Genomic DNA, 23986 nt, shown 5'->3' with positions numbered 1-23986 from the left:
ACACTGCTAATTACTGTCTACAAATTGAAAAAGTTGGAAGAATGATGTTGGATGATAAATATAATCTCACCCTCAAGTCTTTTGATATCAAATATATCAACAATCGTTGATAAAAGTGGCAAATATCCTTGGCAAGCTTCGGAATTTTTCCACTTTTATCAACTCGTGTTGATATATTTGATATTAAAAGACACTCGGGGGTGAGATTCTCTATCTGTCGTTATCGAAGTTCGGCACACCTTCCATCTGTTTCGACCTCCTGTACACAAGAATCGCCATGGTGACCAACAACCAGCCCGGCTACGTCACGGACTATGACTACTACCACGAGTAAGTGAGTAAGAACTATGGTACAAATGAAGATGACAGGAATGTATATTTATCAGTTTCACGTGTTCCCTTTCATGGAAGTAAGCCTTATATACAATTACTGTTTTTTTTAGACTTTCCAAAGATTAACAAATATTGGGAACAATGACACACAAATAAATAACGTGTATGTGCATGTTAGGACCCTTGTCTTAAAGAAGTATAAATGCTTGTATTGGTATCCAAATAAAAGGTACTAAAAGATTGGAATCTTTGTCATGTAACCAAATGCAAGGTAAGGTGTAACACTTATGAAAGCTTAAGAAGGCCACCATATGTAATGTGTGTGACAAGTGATGCCCCCTGGACAGGTTATTTCAAATTAGCGTGGTACACATTAAGAATGTCTATAAATTCAAAGAACAACAATCTTTCCAAGAATCAACGTAGTTTTTGTGTAGGATTTCAGTTTTCAAACTGAAATGACCCTCGTATATTCATATACTTAGTTGATCTTGTTAAAGGCATTTGAGTAGCTTGATACATATTTTCAGATGGGAAGACAGATGTGACGGTTGTATGTTGCAAATTATTATATAGAATATATGTACGAATAAGAAGGATCAACAAGTTTGCCGTAATGTGCAAGGTGCAGTCAACTGACTGAATGGTTCAGTCTGTATATTTATAGATGCAGTGTATGGGAATAGTATCCGCGTTATCAGGCAATGCTTCATTTCCTATACGATGCAGTGGGAGCTTAGGTCTATGAAGTCGAGTAACTCAATAACTTTTCTCATTTCATACTATGCTCACTTAACGTTATAATCAAGAAAAACAACACACAACAGCATCATGTTTCTCCCAGGATTGCTGAACCTTTATTCAATGTCCAAGCCATGTGTCGAGATGGAAGAATGAAGAGGGTGTGGCTGATCTGTCAACACCACAGTCTATTCCTGCAACAGAAGGTGTCGATATACATTCAGATTATTCTCTCATTGCCTTGGAATAGAAACAGTCAGATGAAAGTGCCCTATGTTAAGCAAAGGCGAAATGATGAATTCCTTTTATGTCTTGGCCTTCGTATTATACTTTCAATTCCACAGAAGATATTTACCATATTACCATTGTCTATAACTAAAAATTATGAAATTATCCCGTTAATGCCAAAAGTACGAATGAAAACAATGCCTGGCATAATGTGTATATTATCTTTTGAAAGAAGATTTTAAATAAAATATTTATATGATGGTGACACTGTGTTGACGAATGTTTGTGATTTATGTATATTCATTAAACGTAGTATCAAAATATTTTTTCGCTGAACAGGTTGGGAGTCCTGAAAAATGAACCAAAAAATAGTTGTCTTGTAATAGTTACCTAAAAAAGCCTGTTTCCAGAATACAAAACATTCGCTTCAAAAGGATACTACTAAATGGCTAGTCATAATCGAATCTAGAATCTAGAAGTCTTTGAAACTTGTCCAAAGTGGCATTCGTATGGTAGAATGCAATTATTGTCAAGAACCATATATTAAAGAAAAGAAGGGACCTACACATTGTTTGCTCAGAATGAAGTTTTAGCAGAGTCTCGGATATGTTAAAGATATTAGAAACTATCAATCGACAGTGTGAACACCAACCCTGGTGATTGGGATCGTATTACGGACGTTACTTAGCCGGTCAAACTGTGGTGGTCTGTCCATGTACAATGAAGAAATAGCGACCGTATTACAGACATGGCGTGTTTATGCACCATTTTGTCTCAGGATCCCAAAGGGGAAGTTTAAATTCCAGGTGCATTAATTCCTTTGGGTGAAAGTGTACTAAGTTTGATCTCGGGAGGTCAAACACTTCGTCATTACTGTTTGCATCGTTTCCTTGAGATATTCTTACACATGGAGACCCAAACAGAACCCGCATTTTGACAATTTGTCCTAACGTCACTCTCGTGGAAGGACTTTCATGACCTGATTCCATTCTGTCCCCGAGTCTCCTGGGTATTACGTTAGAAATACCGGCGTACTACTTGGATTCGACGGTAACTTACATCTTCATCACAGCCGGAACACTTGGGACATATTTCGCAGACATCTGACTTCCGTAGTCTTCGGGGATGGTAGGAGACCACCGCGTTGTCATCTGTAAAACAAAACAGTTATATCATGTATATCATGTTGTTATCATGCTACTTAGCATGTAAGAGTTCAAATAGGGTCAGTAATGTTATCACGGAACGTACCCGGCTTGTAATAGTCCACCAAGGAAATGTACACAGGTTTGGTCTTGGCCACCATGTTCACCCTGGAGCAAGACAGCTTCATGCATGTAGAGGTCTTCCCAACCTACACAGAATACATAGTATGTTTGGCGAAGGTCCATAACTCAGTGGCACCAGGAGAATATTTAACTCGCCCTCAACAGGAGATCATGCGGCATTGTCAGCCCAGCATCGAAATCCTCTGAATCTCACAGGCCAAGAATGATGCAGAAAACAACTATTTTAACTTCCGACTTTTTCACAAATACAATTGTACTTGTAAAACTATTCACCGATATTGACATTTTTCTGTCAGTAATTGATACAAATTGTCCACAATCCTGTAGCAGAAACCTTGACCTACAACAGTTAAGGTTAAAAAGGTTAAGGTTCTCTATGAATCTCACCGAATCAAAGTAGGCGACGACTTGACCGTCAGTCTGTTCTAGGCGTTTAAGTCCCGCTATGTTGCCTGCACTGGAGAGATCAGCGGTGAACCCAGATGGAACCTGGATGGTCTCAACACACATCCCACTCGACCCGTTCTGGAGATGTCTGTGAAAGAATATATGTTGCTTTTACGCAAGATTAATCCAGTGACAGATTGCAATTAATAGGGTGTCCTCAAATTGATTAAGTGCACTTAGTCTTCAGTGATGGAAAGGTATTCCAGCGTGTCAGTGTACATAGTAGGAAAATTCACAGTGATGCAGGTCATAGATGTGTATACCGCTTTGTTGAAACCCATGAGCGCTGAATAGTGCTGACAAACCAAGAACCATTATAGGGCGCGTGTAAGATTTGAAAGCCGCGATCATTGGTATCTGACATTGAACAGGGACACACCTTTGCGCAGCACATTGAGATGAGTGAGTGAGTGAGTGAGTGAGTGAGTGGGTTTAACGCCGCTTTTAACAGTATTCCAGTTATATCACGGCGTGTCAGCTTAATGTGGAAGGAAAGCCCGAAGTGATGCAGGTCTCAGGCGTTTACCACTTCGGTGAAACCCACGAGCACAAGTATGGTGCTGACAAACCTAGACACATAATCGGGGCGAACCGGGATTCGAACCCACAATAATAGGTTTTCCCAAGGGACGCAACGCGGCGCCTTAGACGACTGGGCCACCAGTGCCCCCACATTGAGATGAACCTGATAGAAACACATACTTGGCACATGTCATGAGAGTAAAGCCGTTGATGGTGTCGTCGAGGAGCACCGTGCTGACGTCGAAAACCTCACTTTCGTCAGCCACAGACACTATGTTGTAAAACAGGCCCAACTGAGAACAAAAGACAGGTTCATGTGAACATACGAAGAAGACAAATGAACTTCAATTCTAACTTTATAAAATACTTCTTTATCTGTATGTCAGCATTCCATATAATTATATGACACATATAAACATTACACATATCATTTGACAGACATGTCCACACAAAGATATTGTACCTCAACAACGGCAAAGCCACTGCCTTCTGCGGAAACTTCGAAATTTGATGGAATGGACGTCAGCTGAAATTCAGATTAAGTGAATGTCATTAAAATTACAAACAGATAAGATTTACTTACTGTTAAACAGCAACAAAGCTATGATTGTGCGACCGTGATACTGATTTAGTAACATGTTTTCGCCAATGATAATTTGGCAGCATGCATTGACTACACGTAAACGCCGTGATACATACTGTTGAAAGCAGCGTTAACCTCAACTTACCCACCCACATATAAACTTCCATATTGTTCTACAACGTTATGTTATCGGTATCAGTGAAATTGTGTACGAGTAACTAACGTCGACGCTCTGTAGGACAAGGGCGTTGTCGTTGTTGACGGTGATGGTCCTGTCTTCATCCCCGGCTGTTAGTCGGAGTTTGATGTTGTAGTTGTCAGGCTGCGCTTCAACCATGAACAGGGTCAGAGCCTCGAGGGCCACAGTCGTATCCTGAAACATTTTAGACATAAAATTCTGAGATCCATACCAATATACAATGGTGAGTTACAATATATATGTACCATCAAGATATCCCGGGTTGAGTTCTTCCCGAGTCTAAAATTCCACTAAAATGGATCGGGTGGTCAGATTTGGCAGGCTGCATATCACCATGCCCCTATGGCGTGTTTTGTTGCATGAGCTGACAGTAATTGGCCTGCCTGGTCCCGACTAGATTACTTACTGTGGTATAGCTGGAATAATGCTGACTGTGGCGTTAAAAGCAATCCCTAAAAGGCAAATAAACAGAGCGTTTCCAAAATATGGGATCACACCCTGACAAGCATTACCAAACTGAGCTAAACAAACGCTAGACAAGTAAACCTGATACTGATCAATATCGGATTGAGAACTCCATCCGTTCGTATGATGTACATAGATTGAAAAATGGGGAACAAGACTGCCCAATAAGTTCCAGAGGGCAATATGAAGGAGCGGGATCAGTGGTGACGAGTAATGAATTTTGCATACCTTACCTAGATGTATTATAATAAACTTGGCATTTCTGAGTTCTAAAGTCACCTGAGAGGATATGAATCCACCCCTTGGGTTCCTCTGTGCAGCCAGCCAGTGCATTATGCCCATTCCAGCGCTGAATTTCTTGATGGAGATGAAGGTCATTAGGCCATAGGCCGTCGTCAATATGTCTATTGGTTCAGCTCTCTCTCTGGCATTTTTCTTATTGGAAACGGTATTCACATCCCAATACATCATACCCTCTGCACAATACAAAAATACAACTTTTGAGCACCAATGGTATATGTATGACCTGTCAACGTCGGCCATTTGTCTGAGTTTGTCGCTTTAGTTTTTAATCAGTCAGACTAATGAGAAAATCAGTATTCCGTTTTTATTCTCATTCGACCTGAACCCCAGCGTCCATGCACGCTTTAGCTATACATTATTTGAAAAAACAAAACATGCCATATCTGTATGTAAAATCAGCCGCCATACATACGGTGACAGATGGTTCGACTTTGAAGTGACGATAATGTTATGTAAACATACTATGTACCTATGTAAAAAATGGTAGACTGTGCGATTGATTGAAAAGGTAAAGGAAAATAGCTGAAGTACTATGAAAGACATTCTTAAGAGCCCAGTGGAAATGAATGCTCACTCTTGTTTTTAGCCACTTTCTTGAGGTGGTCGAAGGCTGTTCCAGAGTGACTGCTCCCGGCTTTGGTTAAGGCATATGTGGTGACAGCCAAGGGGTACTGGGCCAATTGCTGGAAGTTCTGCCTCTCAAGGTACGCCATAGCTTTCTGCTGTATCTTCTTGAGGCGTAAGTGGTTGACCTGTAACACCAGAATAATCATACATACTGTTATATGTTTTTAAATGGTAACTTGTAAAGTTGTCACCAGTCGATGGGGTTCAGCTGTTTCCTGTTTTTTAATTAGTTTGTTTAATTTGGTGTTAAACGCAATCAACAATGTTCCAGCTATATGATGTCAGCCTGAAAACAATCAAGTCTTGACCAGATAAACCAGTGGCTGCTTTTATGAGCAATGTTCCTCGCCATCAACCAAGCTGATACGATCCGCATACTGGGTTCCAGGATGGAGACGGGATGCTACACCAGCGAGTCTTTGGCTCCTCATTTAACTGTTATTCATTTAGGAAGAGGAAAACCATCGAAATGACCACTGAGCTTGCAACTTCATGGTTCTGATCGAAATGGCAATTTAACAGACACATTCATTTCTGGTTGGTTGGTTGGTTGGTTGTTTAACGCCGCACTCAGCAATATTCCAGCTATAGGACGGCGGTCTGTAAATAATCGAGTCTGGACAAGACAATCCAGTTATTAATATCATGAGCATCCATCCACGCAATTTGGATCGATGACATGAATCAACCAAGTCAGCGAGCCTGACCACCCGATCCCGTTAGTCGCCTTTTACGACAAGCATAGTCACCTTTTACGGCAAACATGGGTTGCTGAAGACCTATTCTACCTGTACATATTATGTTAATACAGGTTAATTCTATTCATTCTTGAAGAAAAGTATCTCACCCGTGACCCATTGTGTCCTGAAGTCTCAACAAGAGCCAGCAACACGTAGGCTGTGAGGCCAGGTCCGGAGCCCTCGATCCCCTGCAAACGAGTTCAGGAAACGAATGTTGGTATGCTACAATACCTCAAGAAAACCACGCTATCCATATCTGCCAGTTCACATTTTCATAGCTTCGTGATTCATGACGGTTATTGCAAAGGTGTATGAGATGCTGCAATTTGATGTGCAGATTTGCGTCCTTTAGGTGTGCAAGCACCATGGAATTGTTAGTTCAGTACGATACCCTTGTTGGTGTCTCACTAAAATGACCTGTGCGACGCATGTCTGTGACATTCGCCGCTCTCCGCTCTCCTCAAATGCCGTGAATGCACACTCCCCCTTTTCGGACACCTTATGTTAATTTCCAAGTATTATTTATTAGGTGCAGCACTCTCGCCTCTCTTTCAGAATCGTTAATCTGCCTCCGTAACATGAGATTTTCTAACCTGTAGCTGTCTGTCAATAACTCTGCCCGGTTCCACGAAAGCGCCATCACTCAACTGCATATTTCCGAGAAAGCTGAGGGCTTTGTCAATAGTTGAGTTGTCGATGTAGATGTATTGGCGAGCCTGGAAAAGCGACTTCACCACGAAAGAGGTTAGCCTGTTTAAAAACAGTGGTAACAAACACAGGTCATGAAAAAATTGTCTTAAATCAATAGGTGATCTAATGGTATGGGTCACTTACATGTTAAGAAATGATGCCTCAAACATATCTTGTAGTGTAGAAATTGTGTGACATGACTAATGCGAGGTTTATGTTAGAAATGTTCCAGTGTCGTTTTTGTTTGTTTTAAATAATGTTCACAACTGGCCGTTACGCATTAAGGTTCCCTGCAACTCTTCCCTGCAAATCGGCATTTTAACCATTTATTGCAACCAAGGCAGGAACACGGGGTTTATAATATCGTTTTAGGCGCCGCAAGTTGCTGAGCAGAGGTTTGTCTCGATTCCAAGGATCTTCCAGATGTGACCTGAGTATGTTTCTTTACTTTTGTCATCACTCGTATCGTATACATAGGTGGTGGACGTTCACGTCCACGACCTGCATCATTGATATATATTTAGTGCTTTCTCCTTTCAGGATATGTGTGTGTGTGTGTGTGTAATTTATTTATCCATCTATCCACACACACGCACGCACGCACGCACGCACGCACGCACGCACGCACGCACGCACGCGCTTCCGGAAAGGAGAGAAAGCACTACGTATGTAAAGAGTATTTTGACAGCGCAGTTGCTATGTTTTTCCTATATGCGTAGTACGTTCTCTCCTTTCTGTTCATAAGCGCATACCTGTCATCATTATAATTTAACGTCATAGTCATTGAAATGTGACCAGGAATGAAGCGGATGGCAAATTGCACTATGTACGTGGACCAATATAAAGCCACCTTATATATTTATTATTTTAGTTTAATACTGGTTAAATATCTTTATGATATATTAATATTATAATGAATTGATTTGTCATCTCTAAATTGTTTGTAAAATGGAAAAATATTTAACTTTGAATTTCCACACCGATTTCGCCAATGTAATTGGCACCTTCACCGGTACATTCTATTACAGAAATCATACTTTCTCTGCGGCATGTTGTGTTACTTTTAACCATAAATATTTTACGATTTTGGAATGAAAACTTACAGTCTTCAATGATTAATAGATATATTCCGCAGTAAACCACACTTGCTGACACTCTTTTCAAATTGAACCTAATTATAATTCGATGGACACAACGATCTTTTTAGATGCTTAGGCTGTCTTGTGCTGTGAATACATTTACACTTTAAAACAACCTTTCATCTTTTTACTTTGCTCTAGTATTGGAATATGAGAGTGTACAACAGGACTTAGAAAGGAATTGTAGGGTTATAGGTCACATGTCTTCGAGCCAAAACCTTGATTGGATGATAATTTGCAGTAGAAAAATCGTATGCACCGATGATGTATCGGTTGCTGTTTGTAAACTTCCTGTCTGTAATGTCATGTGACTGATCATGTTGTGCATCTATTTTTAACACGAATGTGATGAATAGGCTTGAAATCATGTGACGGTAACGGCTTGATCGACTCGTCTCGCTCGGCGAGGTATTATCACTATAAAATTAGCAATACATGTTCATTTGACCGGGTTCAACCGTTGTTACTTTGCATGGCAATGGGCTTAAAGGGGAGTCAGTTTAATGTGCTTGAGTGGATATCAAAGTTAAATTGCAGCTTTGCATCTCAGTAGGTTAGCACTGTAAAACCGGCAAACCATTTTTCCTTATCACTGAAATGAAATACTGTTCAAACTACACAACGCTAACTCACTCACTAACTCATTGATCACACAATGTTACAAAACAGACTGATAGCGATAGGTTTAGAAGATTATATCGCAGATATCGCTTGGAATTTGTTCCCGTCCATGTATGCTGAAACACCATCACTCACTCAGGTATGCCCTCATTTATTCACGTGTACCTTACCATCACTTTCCATAACACCATCACTCACTCAGGTATGCCCTCATTTACTCACGTGTACCTTACCATCACTTTCCATAACACCGTCACTCACTCAGGTATGCCCTCATTTACTCACGTGTACCTTACCATCACTTTCCATAACACCATCACTCACTCAGGTATGCCCTCATTTATTCACGTATACCTTACCATCGCTTACCATAACACCATCACTCACTCAGGTATGCCCTCATTTACTCACGTGTACCTTACCATCACTTTCCATAACACCATCACTCACTCAGGTATGCCCTCATTTATTCACGTGTACCTTACCATCACTTACCATACACTTCCTGCCTCGTCTCGCTCACCGAAAGTACTGAATGACCCGTCATATCTCTGGTAGGACAGTTGACGTTGATATCCTGAGGAGAGAAAAGGCAATTCATAATCTTATCTGATTTGGTATGACTGAAGGACACATATATTTGTGTGTATTGTCGTAACTGTGTTTGGGCTATAATGGGACCCTACTATAGTTACCTTACCGTATTGCCGTTCCGCGCCGTCGTGGTCTATGTAAGCTATGACTCTACAACTCGCCTGGTTAGGATGGGTCAAGTCAAGGAGTAATTGGTCTATCAGCACTTACTCCGAACTGTTTACATAAGCATTCATGTACTGGTCCACGCATACAAGAATTAACACGACACCAGGTTCACACTCACATAACTTTTACTACGCTTCAGTCCATTGCTCTAAATACAAATAGTGGTGATGTGCATCAGTCAACACCTGCACTACTCTCCTAGTGTTAAAAAAAGCTTTTTAAAGTGATCGAGTCTGGCCTTTCTTTGTCACATTTGATAATACATAAAATTAATACGTTAACAACTAAATCCGACCATGAACTCAGGTTTGTCGTAATCATAAAAATACTGGAGCCTACATGACCGATTAAGCATCTATATATTGATTTCCTGAATCACTCTGTTTGGTTTTTCATGATGAAAGGGTTCTCCTTTTCTCTGCTTATTAATTGAATGACAACGACAGCATGCCATTTATCTATCGAGCCTTCCGGTCGCCTTGCTTTAAATTTAACATCAGCCACACAAAGTATCATGACGGTAATCATTATTTCAAAGGTTTATCTTGTTACAAATTTTCTTATGTTTTTTATGGATTCACTTTTACCTAATAACAGTAGTGGGCAGGTTACTGCATTTAGTGTGTTAATGTGCGTGGTAGAAGAAATAGGACTTCTTTTGATCAACAGTGAGATCACACAGAATGTAATTGTTTAAGGTGTGTGTCCCATGACATTTTGGATAGGTTTCATGTGAATGGGGACTATTTCCTGGAATACGCCCTTCATCGTGCCACGCTTTCTCATCCTTATCATGTCGCTCACCAACATTCTGTTTCAAGTACACCAAGATGCCATTCACCAACAACCTCACTCCAGTCCACCATCATGCCACTCACCAACATTCTGTTTCAAGTACACCAAGACGCCATTCACCAACAACCTCACTCCAGTCCACCATCATGCCACTCACCAACATTCTGTTTCAAGTACACCAAGACGCCATTCACCAACATTCTCACTCCAGTCCACCATCATGCCACTCACCAACATTCTGTTTCAAGTACACCAAGATGCCATTCACCAACAACCTCACTCCTGTCCACCATCATGCCACTCACCAACATTCTGTTTCAAGTACACCAAGATGCCATTCACCAACATTCTGTTTCAAGTACACCAAGATGCCACTCACCAACATTCTGTTTCAAGTACACCAAGACGCCATTCACCAACATTCTGACTCCAGTCCACCATCATGCCACTCACCAACATTCTGTTTCAAGTACACCAAGATGCCATTCACCAACATTCTCACTCCAGTCCACCATCACGTCACTCACCAACATTCTGATTCAAGTACACCAAGATGCCATTCACCAACATTCTCACTCCAGTCCACCATCATGCCACTCACCAACATTCTGATTCAAGTACACCAAGATGCCATTCACCAACATTCTGACTCCAGTCCACCATCATGCCACTCACCAACATTCTGTTTCAAGTACACCAAGATGCAATTCACCAACATTCTGACTCCAGTCCACCATCATGCCACTCACCAACATTCTGTTTCAAGTACACCAAGACGCCATTCACCAACATTCTCACTCCAGTCCACCATCATCCCACTCACCAACATTCTGTTTCAGGTACACCACGATGCCATTCACCAACATTCTGACTCCAGTCCACCATCATGCCACTCACCAACATTCTGTTTCAAGTACACCAAGACGCCATTCACCAACATTCTCACTCCAGTCCACCATCATGTCACTCACCAACATTCTGATTCAAGTACACCAAGATGCCATTCACCAACATTCTGACTCCAGTCCACCATCATGCCACTCACCAACATTCTGTTTCAAGTACACCAAGATGCCATTCACCAACAACCTTACTCCTGTCCACCATCATGCCACTCACCAACATTCTGTTTCAAGTACACCAAGATGCCATTCACCAACATTCTGTTTCAAGTACACGAAGTTGCCACTCACCAACATTCTGTTTCAAGTACACCAAGATGCCTTCACCAACAACCTCACTCCTGTCCACCATCATGCCACTCACCAACATTCTGTTTCAAGTACACCAAGATGCCATTCACCAACATTCTGACTCCAGTCCACCATCATGCCACTCACCAACATTCTGATTCAAGTACACCAAGATGCCATTCACCAACATTCTCACTCCAGTCCACCATCATGCCACTCACCAACATTCTGTTTCAAGTACACCAAGACGCCATTCACCAACAACCTCACTCCTGTCCACCATCATGCCACTCACCAACATTCTGTTTCAAGTACACCAAGATGCCATTCACCAACATTCTTACTCCAGTCCACCATGATGCAACTCACCAGCTTCTTACTCAAGTCCACCATCATGCCACTCACCAACATTCTGACTCGAGTCCATCATCATGTAACACAACAACTTCTGACTCTTGTCCACCATTTCTGTCAATCACCAAAATTCTGACACTAGTTCACCATTATGCCATTCACGATCTTCTGACCCTAGGCAGCCAGCATGCCACTCACCAACGTGTTATCCCAATCCAGCTTCATACAACTCACCGACTTCCAGATAGGACTTGATCCTCTCCTCCAACGCCTTTGTCATTTGTTCGGTCGCTTCCAGGTAGTTGGCGATGTAGATATTGGGAGCAAACTTCAGCATGTTCTGTTCCCCACACCCAGTTGGCAGGGACAGGAGGTTTTCCATCCCATCAAGACTTGGGCCAAGCAGGTCACCTGTAATGGACAATATTTGACGCATGGCATATTTGATTAACATGCTCTTTGTACAACACATACATGTTAATACACCAACACGAATGTCAAGTGTAATGTTACCTTTTGACGCATAGTTATTATAAAGCTAAGTCTCAATCTATCAACAAGACCATCTTATATTTTTTAACTGAACCACTGTTACTTGAGTAACCAAGTCCAGGTCACTGTGACAAATCTGTGCATCTGTGACATAGTTATAATCAACCAACAAACTGTCATAAATTACCTTTTGAGACATGCTTCTCGACAAGCAACTACCACCAAGTCTATATCAAGAGTCTTCATACCCCCATGGCCCGCTTCCGTGGTCTAGTGGTAGAGCGTCCGCCCGGAGAGCGGAAGGTCCGGGGTTCGATCCCCGACCGTGTCATACCAAAAGACGTTAAAAGATGGTACATGTTGTTACCCTGTCTGGCGCTCGGCATTAAGGGGCTAAAAACATGGACTGGTCGACTCGGAGTCAGTATACTGTATCTGAGTGGGGTATTCATGTTAAACTGCGGCATGGTATCTCAGTGAGCTAGCACTATAAATCGGCATCAGTCCGGACTAGTACAAGCAGCCACACAAACAGACACACGTACATGCAGTCGCTATATAAGTGCAATAATCTTTGGACGCGACATTAAATCCCATTTCACCTCACCTTATAGCCCTGTGACACAGCAATAATCAACCAACTACTTTCAAATCACTGTTAAGAAATACGTCCGTCACAAGGCAGAAATAAACCTGTTCTCAGTATCAACTTGCCGGTAACTGTGACAACCAAGTACTACCAATTCACTCGCACAAAGCAGTAATCAGAGTCCAGAGTCACTGTTACTGAAATGCTCAGTTTTAACTTACCGGTCACTGTGAGCCGAACTCTTTCAGACCCCTCAACAAGTCCAGGCGGAGAGGAAACCTTAATCGTCTTGGAGAACTCACTTTCTGATGTCAGGTCAACGAGAACAGGGATGTTCCGTTCTCTGCGGACACCTTCTGCCTTTATGAAAGAAATGTAAACACTCAAAATCTATATCATATGAGGTTAATATTGTGAAAGTAATCTTACAGGATGTATCGGTATTTCATGAAGTGATAACCCGATCAGGTGGCTTTTTTAATTTGTTCAGGGTTATTATGACATAGGTTCTTGGGAAGAGGTCGATACCCTCTTTTAGCCTAGAGCTACATATATTGAACAGCCGTGGGTATTGATGGATAGAACTGGACTCCAGCAGCCTATTCTTATCATTAGAGCCGACTTGCGTGTTGTGCCATGGAACGTTGCCCATAATGTCACTCACCAGTTTGTCTTGTACAATCCGACGTATGTCAAGACACAACCAAAGCATAGATTTTCCCAAAACGTTTTTGTTTTATGAGACAAGTTGATTTCGGAACGACATGGAGGTAAATACATTTATACAATGTTGTGAAAGTTTATCTTTGACCATCCTGCTCATAACAAAATGTTTTCTTAAAGTTCGATACATTGGTCTTTTCATTCCTTTTCGCAGTGCTGCGCCACATTGCAAAACACAACGTATTTATGGTTCAATTTACCATGACATTTTGCTTAGATAGTTAATATTCAGAGTTCGATTACACGTTGTAACGTTGTCGTTCTATGTCCTTAATGGACTAACCTTCACTCTCAGTTGCCTCTTGACGGCGTCAGCTGCTGCTGGGGTTCTGGCGGAGACCTCGATGTCGACATCGCCAATGATTGAAGGAACTATTGGAAAGTACACAGCTTTGGCTTCACCTGGACGAACTAGATAACTCTGACGTTGGGGGTCAGAGGTCAGCTTGTTTTCTTCTCCAGAACAAATAACGACGCTCTTGAACTGTCTGTTGTTCTTTAGCTTAATGGTTACCTATGAAATGGTTATATAATAAGGGTAACGGCATTGTTCACGGCGTTATCATTTGCAGAAGTCCGATGTCTTCCATTAATTGCTCGATGAAGGAGGGCAGTTGAAAAGCCCGAGGGATTCTTTAAATGATAATGCCCTGAAAAATGGCGCTACCGTTATTAAAGCTAAAATGGAAAGAATTTATGATCAAATATAAATATACAACAATATCGGTTTTGAAACATTTACTGCAATCAACATACAACGAACGTCACTGACCCACTTTTTCAAATATGGAAACGTCATAGAACTAACCAGATGACGTCAAAAGGTGACTTCCTATGACGTCACCTAACAACGGGCGTGATAACGGCTCGTCGTCGAACAATATGAGGGCATTTTCAAGTTACAGTGGCCCGCTCATTTCTGATAACATGCAGGCGGTTTAATGATAATTCTATCACTTTTAGCTATAGAAATAGATATCATAATTAGATACTTCCATTTTCTCCCATTTTAGGTATATATTATTCAGATTACTAACCAAGTAATGTGATCGGGGATTTGTCACATGCAACTATTGTTTTAATAGTCGGGAACGCCTTTGAATAAACAAAGGGAGGTTTAACCTAGTACATCCTGCTTTGGGGTTTCATTTCCTTCACGTAAGACCTAAGGTTCCACTTTGAATCATAAGAGTTGCCTTAGCGATTTAAATTCTGAATTGTAAAAATAAATATGCATCTGGTGTTAATTTTTGACTGGTTAAAATTTGATATTCTTTCGGTGACAATCGAACCACAAATATAATGTTAAGCATTGTAACCAAGAAATATGCTACACACATTGCACCCATGTGGGGGACATTTTCACCACTGGGCTACCTCATCACCCGACAGCAATGTGTATGATGCCTTATTTCATAATTCTCTAATGTCAATGTAGACCGTGACCTGCCTTTTGCTCTGTGGGCAGGTAGTTGAAGACGCTGGCCTGGAGGACCACCTGCTCCCCGCGCACCACTGACAGCGGCAGGTTCAGACTGACGAAGAAGGGCCGGAACACTTGAAGCTGTGCAATATAGGAATACAAAAGTGACGGGGAACGTCAAGAATGCATTTTTTTCAAAGTTGACCAATGTGGGGTATCGAGCCGTGTCAACACCGTAACTTCTACTCTAACCATAGGACCTCTTCAAAACATTATAGGAAGATGGGTGACGTGTATACGCGTTGGAAATGGATCTATGTATTGAAATGTCCATAGCTGTCATAACAGTTGTACAAAAGTCGCATAAATCCAAAAGCATTTTGAACCTACATTAAATGCGATGGAAAACTTGAGCCAAAGAGTTTGCGGAAGACGGACGTTCTCTAAAAGCATAAACTCATATCGGGAGAAAGTGCCATGGATTCTAACAGGTATCATACATAAATATTCGAGATTGTGTTCACCAGAGGTTTACCTTTGCAGAGGTTGGAGCCACTCCGAGTCCGGAGCGGCGGTTGATGGCGAAGGCAGTGGCCACCCAGGATGTAATAGTGTCAGGAACGGTTGACTGGATCGATGCCCGGCCGTCCTTCCTGCATCACAATGAAACAAGAACCGGCGAACTATGCTACAATCATTATATTCTCATTTCCTTGAATTCCAACTCTGTTCCAGATGGTATATGTAAGCATATATTGTAACCAAAGAGGTTATTGAGTTTATAGTAAATGTGGACCAAACGTTGACCTGAGATTGATTAGCTTTGCCTCTGTGATATGCGCGCTACACTGAGCAGCTTATGGAACCCTGTAAGTAATATGTGGTGTATTGTATTAGAGGCTTGGAGATGTGACGGAGCTGGGGGCTGGGGAGGGGGGTGTTGATTTTGATTTTGAGAGCTGAGACGGGTCCAGGACGTCTAACGCGTACTATGTCCCTGTGTTGGCATGTCGGTCTGTAACATTCCTGCCAGTGTCTTATGGTTCCTTCAATTCAGGCACTACCGCCTCTGTTCCAGATGAAGACCTCCACTCCAGAACTCCCATTATGTCGTCGCGTTTATCTCAGATGCTGTCTCTATGTGATCATGTTCTAACATTAAAAAGTAGACTCACCCGACTGTGGTGTTCAGCCAGAGCCACGTCTCCGGGAAGATCTCTCTTACTCTGTCTACTTTCTTCAGAGAGACGGTAGGGGGCGTAGGCTGACGACTTCTTCTAGTGGAATGGTATGCTCGGCGTGCATAACGTACTGGTCCCGTTGTTGCTATTCATCCCATGCGACATTTTATCCATTGTTACTAGTCATCCTTTTTAACCTTTAATCCATTTTTCATATTCATCCCATGCAACCTTTTTTGTATTGTTACTATTCATCTCATGCAACCTTTTATCCGTTGTTACTAGTCATCGCATGCATCTTTCCTATATTCTTACTAGTCACTCATGAAACCTTTTTATCCATTGTTACTATTCATCCCATGCAACCTTTTATCCACTGTTACTGTTCATCCCATGCAACCTTTTATCCACTGTTACTGTTCATCCCATGCAACCTTTTATCCACTGTTACTATTCATCCCATGCAACATTTCCAGGGACTGTTACTGTTCATCCCATGCAACCTTTTATCCATTATTACTGTTCATCCCATTCAACATTTCATCCAATCTTACTATTCATCATAACTGACTTTTCATGAAACGATATCAATCGCCCATATTAACGTTCAATTAACGCGACGGAAACCATAACAATAACCATAAAGAATCTTTTTATTTTACTGTTCCGACTATAACATGGGCATGTGTTTATGAACCACAATCAAATAGTGATGACAAGATGTTCGCAAAATGGTGAGGTTATCCTCAAAGAAATGCAAAGGCAAGAGACTTGTTAACCTGATAAAATCATGGGATTATAAGGCACAAGTCAAAATAGGGAATGCCACAAACATAAGCATTGTCACTGCTGCTTCAAATTTGGAAATGTCCTCCACATATCTTCCATAAAACCTTTCGGAAGCTATGCTGAGACCTTGAATGTTGTAACACTGATCAAACAACAAGTTAGTATTCATCAATATGTAATTATCTTTCATGAAATATTAGTAGTCACCCAATGTTACTATTCATTAAATACATATACTTTACAAACAATTGCATTATTCATATAATCTAATGCATTTATATCTAATATAACTATTCATTTGTTAGCTGGCATGAAGGGTAACTATATATCCATTTATATATTTTTCATTTAATTTTACTTTGCTATATGGCTTACCTTTACCGATTTAATGTTACTTGCAATTGGCTATATGGCTTAACGTTTACCGATGCAACGTGAAATTCGAACTCATTCACTCATTAATAGCATAAATAACTTTTCATCCTCTTTCATTCTCGTCCAAACTTACTATCATCCACTTGGTGTATTCATCCCATTCTACTTTCAAATAATGTTACTATTCATCCACATGTCTTTCTGATCGGTTAAAATATTTTATATATTCCTTGCTTCTTTCATTGGTCTCTAGCTACTTAATCAATACCATATTCGCAGACACACACATCTGATTACCAACTACAAGCCCTGGTGTAATGTGGCAGTGTTTTTTATAGTCAAAAGTAATGATTGTAACTGGCAGAATTTTAGTGAGACCCTTATACATTGGGTTATGAAATTCGTGAGCGAATTGACCTTTATAATGGGATTATTATTTAATGGTGCTGTCACAAAGTTGAGCTAAAGCTGTGTTGCCATTTTATGACTGTAATACTAATCCTACGTATTTCAATACAATTTGTTAATTGTTCATAAACCTTGTGTGGTTATTTAGTGATTTCGCAATGTAGTTCTGTACATATCAATTTCGAGGTTAATCTCCACGTTTCAATTTAGGAATCTGCACTTAACACCAGTTCAAGTAGAAACTACATTGATAATAATGACTTGACAAAAAACTTACTCATAAATTCAGCACCATATGCATAATTCCTCCGGTAAGAGCGTGTGGGTTCTGGGTGGTACAGTTGTGCATCAGTTATGACAATGACTCCAGCATTCTGTAACATCACATCATACAGTGATCAAATGTATCTACAACAACAAGTATGTAGGGACAAAATATGTATACAACATGACAGAATGGAGGGTAGAGCATATCTACAACATCAAAGTATGGAGGGAAGAACATATCTACAACATCACAGTATGGAGGGACATAATACATCTACAACATCACAGTATGTAGGTCCAGAATACATCTACAACATCACAGTATGGAGGGACATAATACATCTAAAACATCACAGTATAGAGGGAAGAACATATCTACAACATCACAGTATGGAGGGACATAATACATCTAAATCATCACAGTATGGAGGGACATAATACATCTAAAACATCACAGTATGGAGGGAAGAGCATATCTACAACATCACAGTATGGAGGGACATAATATATCTACAACATCACAGTATGGAGGGAAGAGCATATCTACAACATCACAGTATGGAGGGACATAATACATCTACAACATCACAGTATGGAGGGAAGAGCATATCTATAACATCACAGTATGGAGGGACATAATACATCTAAATCATCACAGTATGGAGGGACATAATACATCTACAACATCACAGTATGTAGGTCCAGAATACATCTAAATCATCACAGTATGGAGGGACATAATGCATCTAAAACATCACAGTATGGAGGGAAGAGCATATCTACAACATCACATTATGGAGGGACATAATACATCTACAACGTCAGAATATGGAGGGACATGATATATCTGGAACATGGCAGTATGGAGGGGCATAATGTATCTACAACATGGCATCATGGAAGGTAGAGCATATCTACAACATGACAGTATGGAGGGACATAATATATCTACAACATCACAGTATGGAGGGTAGAGCATATCTACAACATCACAGTATGGAGGGTAGAGCATATCTACAAGATCACAGTATGGATGGGTAGAGCATATCTACAACATCACAGTATGGAGAGTAGAGCATATCTACAACATCACAGTATGGAGGGTAGAGCATATCTACAAGATCACAGTATGGAGGGTAGAGCATATCTACAACATCACAGTATGGAGAGTAGAGCATATCTACAACATCACAGTATGGAGGGTAGAGCATATCTACAACATCACAGTATGGAGGGTAGAGCATATCTACAAGATCACAGTATGGAGGGACATAATGCATCTACAACATCACAGTATAGAGGGACATAATATATCTACAACATCACAGTATGGAGGGTAGAGCATATCTACACCATCACAGTATAGAGGGACATAATACATCTACAACATCACAGTATAGAGGGACATAATACATCTACAACATCACAGTATGGAGGGTAGAGCATATCTACACCATCACAGTATGGAGGGACATAATACATCTACAACATCACAGTATGGAGGGTAGAGCATATCTACAACATCACAGTATGGAGGGACATGATATATCTGGAACATGACAGTATGGAGGGGCATAATGTATCTACAACATGGCATCATGGAGGGTAGAGCATATCTACAACATCACAGTATGGAGGGTAGAGCATATCTACAACATCACAGTATGGAGGGACATAATACATCTACAACATCAAAGTATGGAGGGTAGAGCATATCTACAACATCACAGTATGGAGGGACATAGTACATCTACAACATCACAGTATGGAGGGACATAATATATCTACAAGATCACAGTATGGAGGGTAGAGCATATCTACAAGATCACAGTATGGAGGGACATAATGCATCTACAACATCACAGTATAGAGGGACATAATATATCTACAACATCACAGTATGGAGGGTAGAGCATATCTACAAGATCACAGTATGGAGGGACATAATGCATCTACAACATCACAGTATAGAGGGACATAATATATCTACAACATCACAGTATGGAGGGTAGAGCATATCTACAACATCACAGTATGGAGGGTAGAGCATATCTACACCATCACAGTATAGAGGGACATAGTACATCTACAACATCACAGTATGGAGGGACATAATACATCTACAACATTACAGTATGGAGGGGCATATTATATCTACACCATCACAGTATGGAGGGACATAATACATCTACAACATCACAGTATGGAGGGTAGAGCATATCTACAACATCACAGTATGGAGGGACATACTATATCAACAACATCACAGTATGGAGGGACATAATACATCTACAACATGACAGTGTGGAGGGGCATATTATATCTACACCATCACAGTATTGAGGGACATAATACATCTACACCATCACAGTTTGGAGGGACAGAATGCATCTACACCATCACAGTTTGGAGGGACATAATACATCTACACCATCATAGTATGGAGGGACATAATACATCTACACCATCACAGTTTGAAGGGACAGAATACATCTACAACATCACAGTATGGAGGGACATAATACATCTAAAACATCACAGTATGGAGGGTAGAGCATATCTACACCATAACAGTATAGAGGGACATAATACATCTACAACATGACAGTATGGAGGGTAGAGCATAGCTAAAACATCACAGTATGGAGGGACATAATGCATCTACAACATGACAGTATGGAGGGTAGAGCATATCTACAACATCACAGTATGGAGGGACATAATGCATCTACAACATGACAGTATGGAGGGAAGAAGATATCTACAACATCACAGTATGGAGGGACATAATATATCTACAACATCACAGTATGGAGGGTAGAGCATATCTACAACATCACAGTATGGAGGGTAGAGCATATCTACAACATCACAGTATGGAGGGTAGAGCATATCTACAACATCACAGTATGGAGGGTAGAGCATATCTACAACATCACAGTATGGAGGGACATACTATATCTACAACATCACAGTATGGAGGGTAGAGCATATCTACAACATCACAGTATGGAGGGACATAATACATCTAAATCATCACAGTATGGAGGGACATAATACATCTACAACATCACAGTATGGAGGGACATAATATATCTGGAACATGACAGTATTGATGGACAAAAAATATCTACAACATGACAGTGTGGAAGGAAGAGCATATCTACAACATCACAGCAGGATGGAGGGACATAACATGTCTACAACATGACAGTATTGATGGACATAAGATATCTACAACATCACAGTATGGAGGAAAAGAATGTATCTAGAAGATGGCAGTATGGAGGGACAGAACATATCTAGAAGATGACAGTATGGGGGGGAAGCATATATCTGGAACATGGCAGCATGGAGGGGAAGCATATATCTGGAACATGGCAGTAGGAGGGGAAGCATATATCTGGAACATGGAAGCACGGAGGGGAAGCATACATGTATATCTGGAACATGGCAGTAGGGAGGAGAAGCATATATCTGGAACATGGCAGTAGGGAGGAGAAGCATATATCTGGAACATGGCAGTAGGAGGGGAAGCATATATCTGGAACATGGCAGTATGGAGGGGAAGCATATATCTGGAACATGGCAGTATGGTGGGGAAGCATATATCTGGAACATGGCTGTATGGAGGGGAAGCATATATCTAGAACATGACAGCATGGAGGGGAAGCATATATCTAGAACATGGCAGTAGGGAGGGGAAGCATATATCTGGAACATGGCAGTAGGGAGGAGAAGCATATATCTAGAACATGGCAGCATGGAGGGGAAGCATATATTTAGAGCGTGATATCTATATCACAGCATGGAGGGGAAGAACAGATGACACTTTCCGAAAAGCGATTTTAGTGCTGCGATAGTGTGTATGGGAGTTACGATCGTCTTAAGATTTAGTGTTAAGATCGCTTTAAGGAAAGAGACCCAGATCACCTGGCCCTCCCTTTTCTTCTCAGAAGCAATAATGACGTCATACCTTCGGTAAGGAAAGACAATTCTTCCTTAAGTTTTAAAAATCCGGCAAATCGTGACTTTGACGGACCTAATATTAAGAACGGATCTTGTATGGGACAAAATGAACTCATGTACGATGTAAATAATATCGTTCACGGTGCTTGGTTTATATTTCCCCACGATCATGAGAAACAGGCTTTCACAACTTCCATAACCTTGCAGCCACTATGTGCATTTTGGGGCGGATGCAACCAACACGTTTTCATGAATCCCAGTCCTGAAGTACTGAGAAAGCCTGGGCACTGCTTACATGATTCTATCGAGGACCTCCTTGATCTCACCTGGAAAATCTCTCTGGCATTCCTGCCCGATGATGGGACCGGGAAAGCCCATCTTAAGTAGTTAACGTTTCGGTAGTTGTAATCATACCCTCTGAGTTCCTTCATCACCTGGTCATCCAGAGAGAAATAGAACAGATTGTAATGGTTAAGGCTTAGTTACACGTTTCATCAATGCGAATTGAGGGGGTTGTGATTTAACATTTTTTAATGTTTTGGGGATCTGTATCTACACTTTCAGTGTTCTGGTAAACATAACATTTAGAAAACGACAACGCCAGAAAATATTCAGCTGGGCAAAAAGGAAAAGCAGCGGTGAAAATGATATAAATGGATCACTGAAAAATCCGTGTTGACATAAGGTGTTGGCAAAAAGTGTAAGTATAAGACAATATCCACCGCATGACTACACTCTGCTCATTTCCGCCCAAAATTATCAAGGCAAGCACTTGCACAAACCCATACTGGGACTACTTTTGTTCATGGACTATGAAATGATACAATACAAAACGGCGGCTGTCTTCAACCTTTTATAAATATAGCTCAAATTGTTTTCCCGTTTGCTTTTGTTTCCAATCGAAGTGCAGGCCTAATTTCTGCAAATCAAGAATAATTTGTCTTCCGAAACGGCCGTTATGCTACACGTATGCTATGCTACGTGAGGCGACATTTGCCATTCCACGGTTGACGGTGAATCCAAGAAATATCACTTCTCCATTGCTGCCCCACTCATTATGTAGTTAACGGAACAAATCGAGCGAGACCGAATGTATTCAATACATATATTGGCTGTAACAAGATACCCGGTCTGTTGAGATGTCATTTCCGGTTTTGAGAAGCTGCACGCTTTGGTCCACGGCCAAAAGGAAGGCAGTTGATTGGGGATCCGCCTTGATGTCGACTGTCACATCCGTGTGGGGCTCCGCCCTCTCGTCGCTGTAAGCGAGACCAACCTATCAATAGATAAACACCTGTAATTCCGAAGTGTAGTAACAGCCATTGCTTGAGGCACCCGTGACATCATCAAACTTTTCTCAATCTCCAAAACGTAAGCTTTCGCATGACGTTATCATAGGATCGTTATCCTACGCAATGACTTCGTTACTTCCAAAAATAATAAATACATAACTGATTATCATTCATAGTTATCCCTACCAAGCATTGACGTGGTAAACATTTTCTTATGATAATCCTACCACCTTAAGCACCTTGTTGTAGGACTAATATATCCTAACTCTTGTACCGTGTCATTGTCTTGTCGATAATATTGAACTGCATCTGACCGTGACCCAGGAAGCAGTCTTGACATGGCCTAATCGTATGGCAATGAATTGTTGATTGAACTGCATCTATCCCGACGAAGCAGTACTGACATACGCTAGTCGTAGCACTAAGATCTCTTTATTGAACTTCGTC

General features: G+C 41.0%; 1 protein-coding gene across 1 annotated transcript in view; it reads right to left on the bottom strand.

Annotated features, from left to right (window-relative positions):
• Positions 1-1180: 1180 nt before the first annotated feature.
• LOC139449394 (CD109 antigen-like) overlaps positions 1181-23986 on the bottom strand; it is a 40250-nt gene continuing 17444 nt past the window's right edge. The window contains exons 16-36 of the mRNA XM_071230761.1: positions 23374-23523; positions 22574-22681; positions 18289-18385; positions 16434-16584; positions 15794-15911; positions 15286-15399; positions 14119-14349; positions 13334-13472; positions 12266-12442; positions 9423-9504; positions 7071-7227; positions 6585-6665; positions 5685-5862; positions 5087-5283; positions 4367-4516; positions 4024-4086; positions 3741-3853; positions 2979-3126; positions 2554-2656; positions 2362-2453; positions 1181-1268 (exon numbers count right to left, since the gene is read on the bottom strand). Of these exons, the coding sequence (XP_071086862.1) occupies positions 1263-1268; positions 2362-2453; positions 2554-2656; positions 2979-3126; positions 3741-3853; positions 4024-4086; positions 4367-4516; positions 5087-5283; positions 5685-5862; positions 6585-6665; positions 7071-7227; positions 9423-9504; positions 12266-12442; positions 13334-13472; positions 14119-14349; positions 15286-15399; positions 15794-15911; positions 16434-16584; positions 18289-18385; positions 22574-22681; positions 23374-23523 (2655 nt within the window). The 3' untranslated portion in view covers positions 1181-1262. The remainder of the gene's footprint in view (positions 1269-2361; positions 2454-2553; positions 2657-2978; positions 3127-3740; positions 3854-4023; positions 4087-4366; positions 4517-5086; positions 5284-5684; positions 5863-6584; positions 6666-7070; positions 7228-9422; positions 9505-12265; positions 12443-13333; positions 13473-14118; positions 14350-15285; positions 15400-15793; positions 15912-16433; positions 16585-18288; positions 18386-22573; positions 22682-23373; positions 23524-23986) is intronic.

This window comes from Haliotis cracherodii, unplaced genomic scaffold (genome assembly GCF_022045235.1).
Source record: "Haliotis cracherodii isolate W230 unplaced genomic scaffold, xgHalCrac1.p SCAF_8, whole genome shotgun sequence".
Classification (NCBI taxonomy): domain Eukaryota; kingdom Metazoa; phylum Mollusca; class Gastropoda; order Lepetellida; family Haliotidae; genus Haliotis; species Haliotis cracherodii.
The sequence above is the reverse complement of the archived record's forward strand: the minus strand, read 5'-3'. Positions and strand labels throughout refer to the sequence as shown.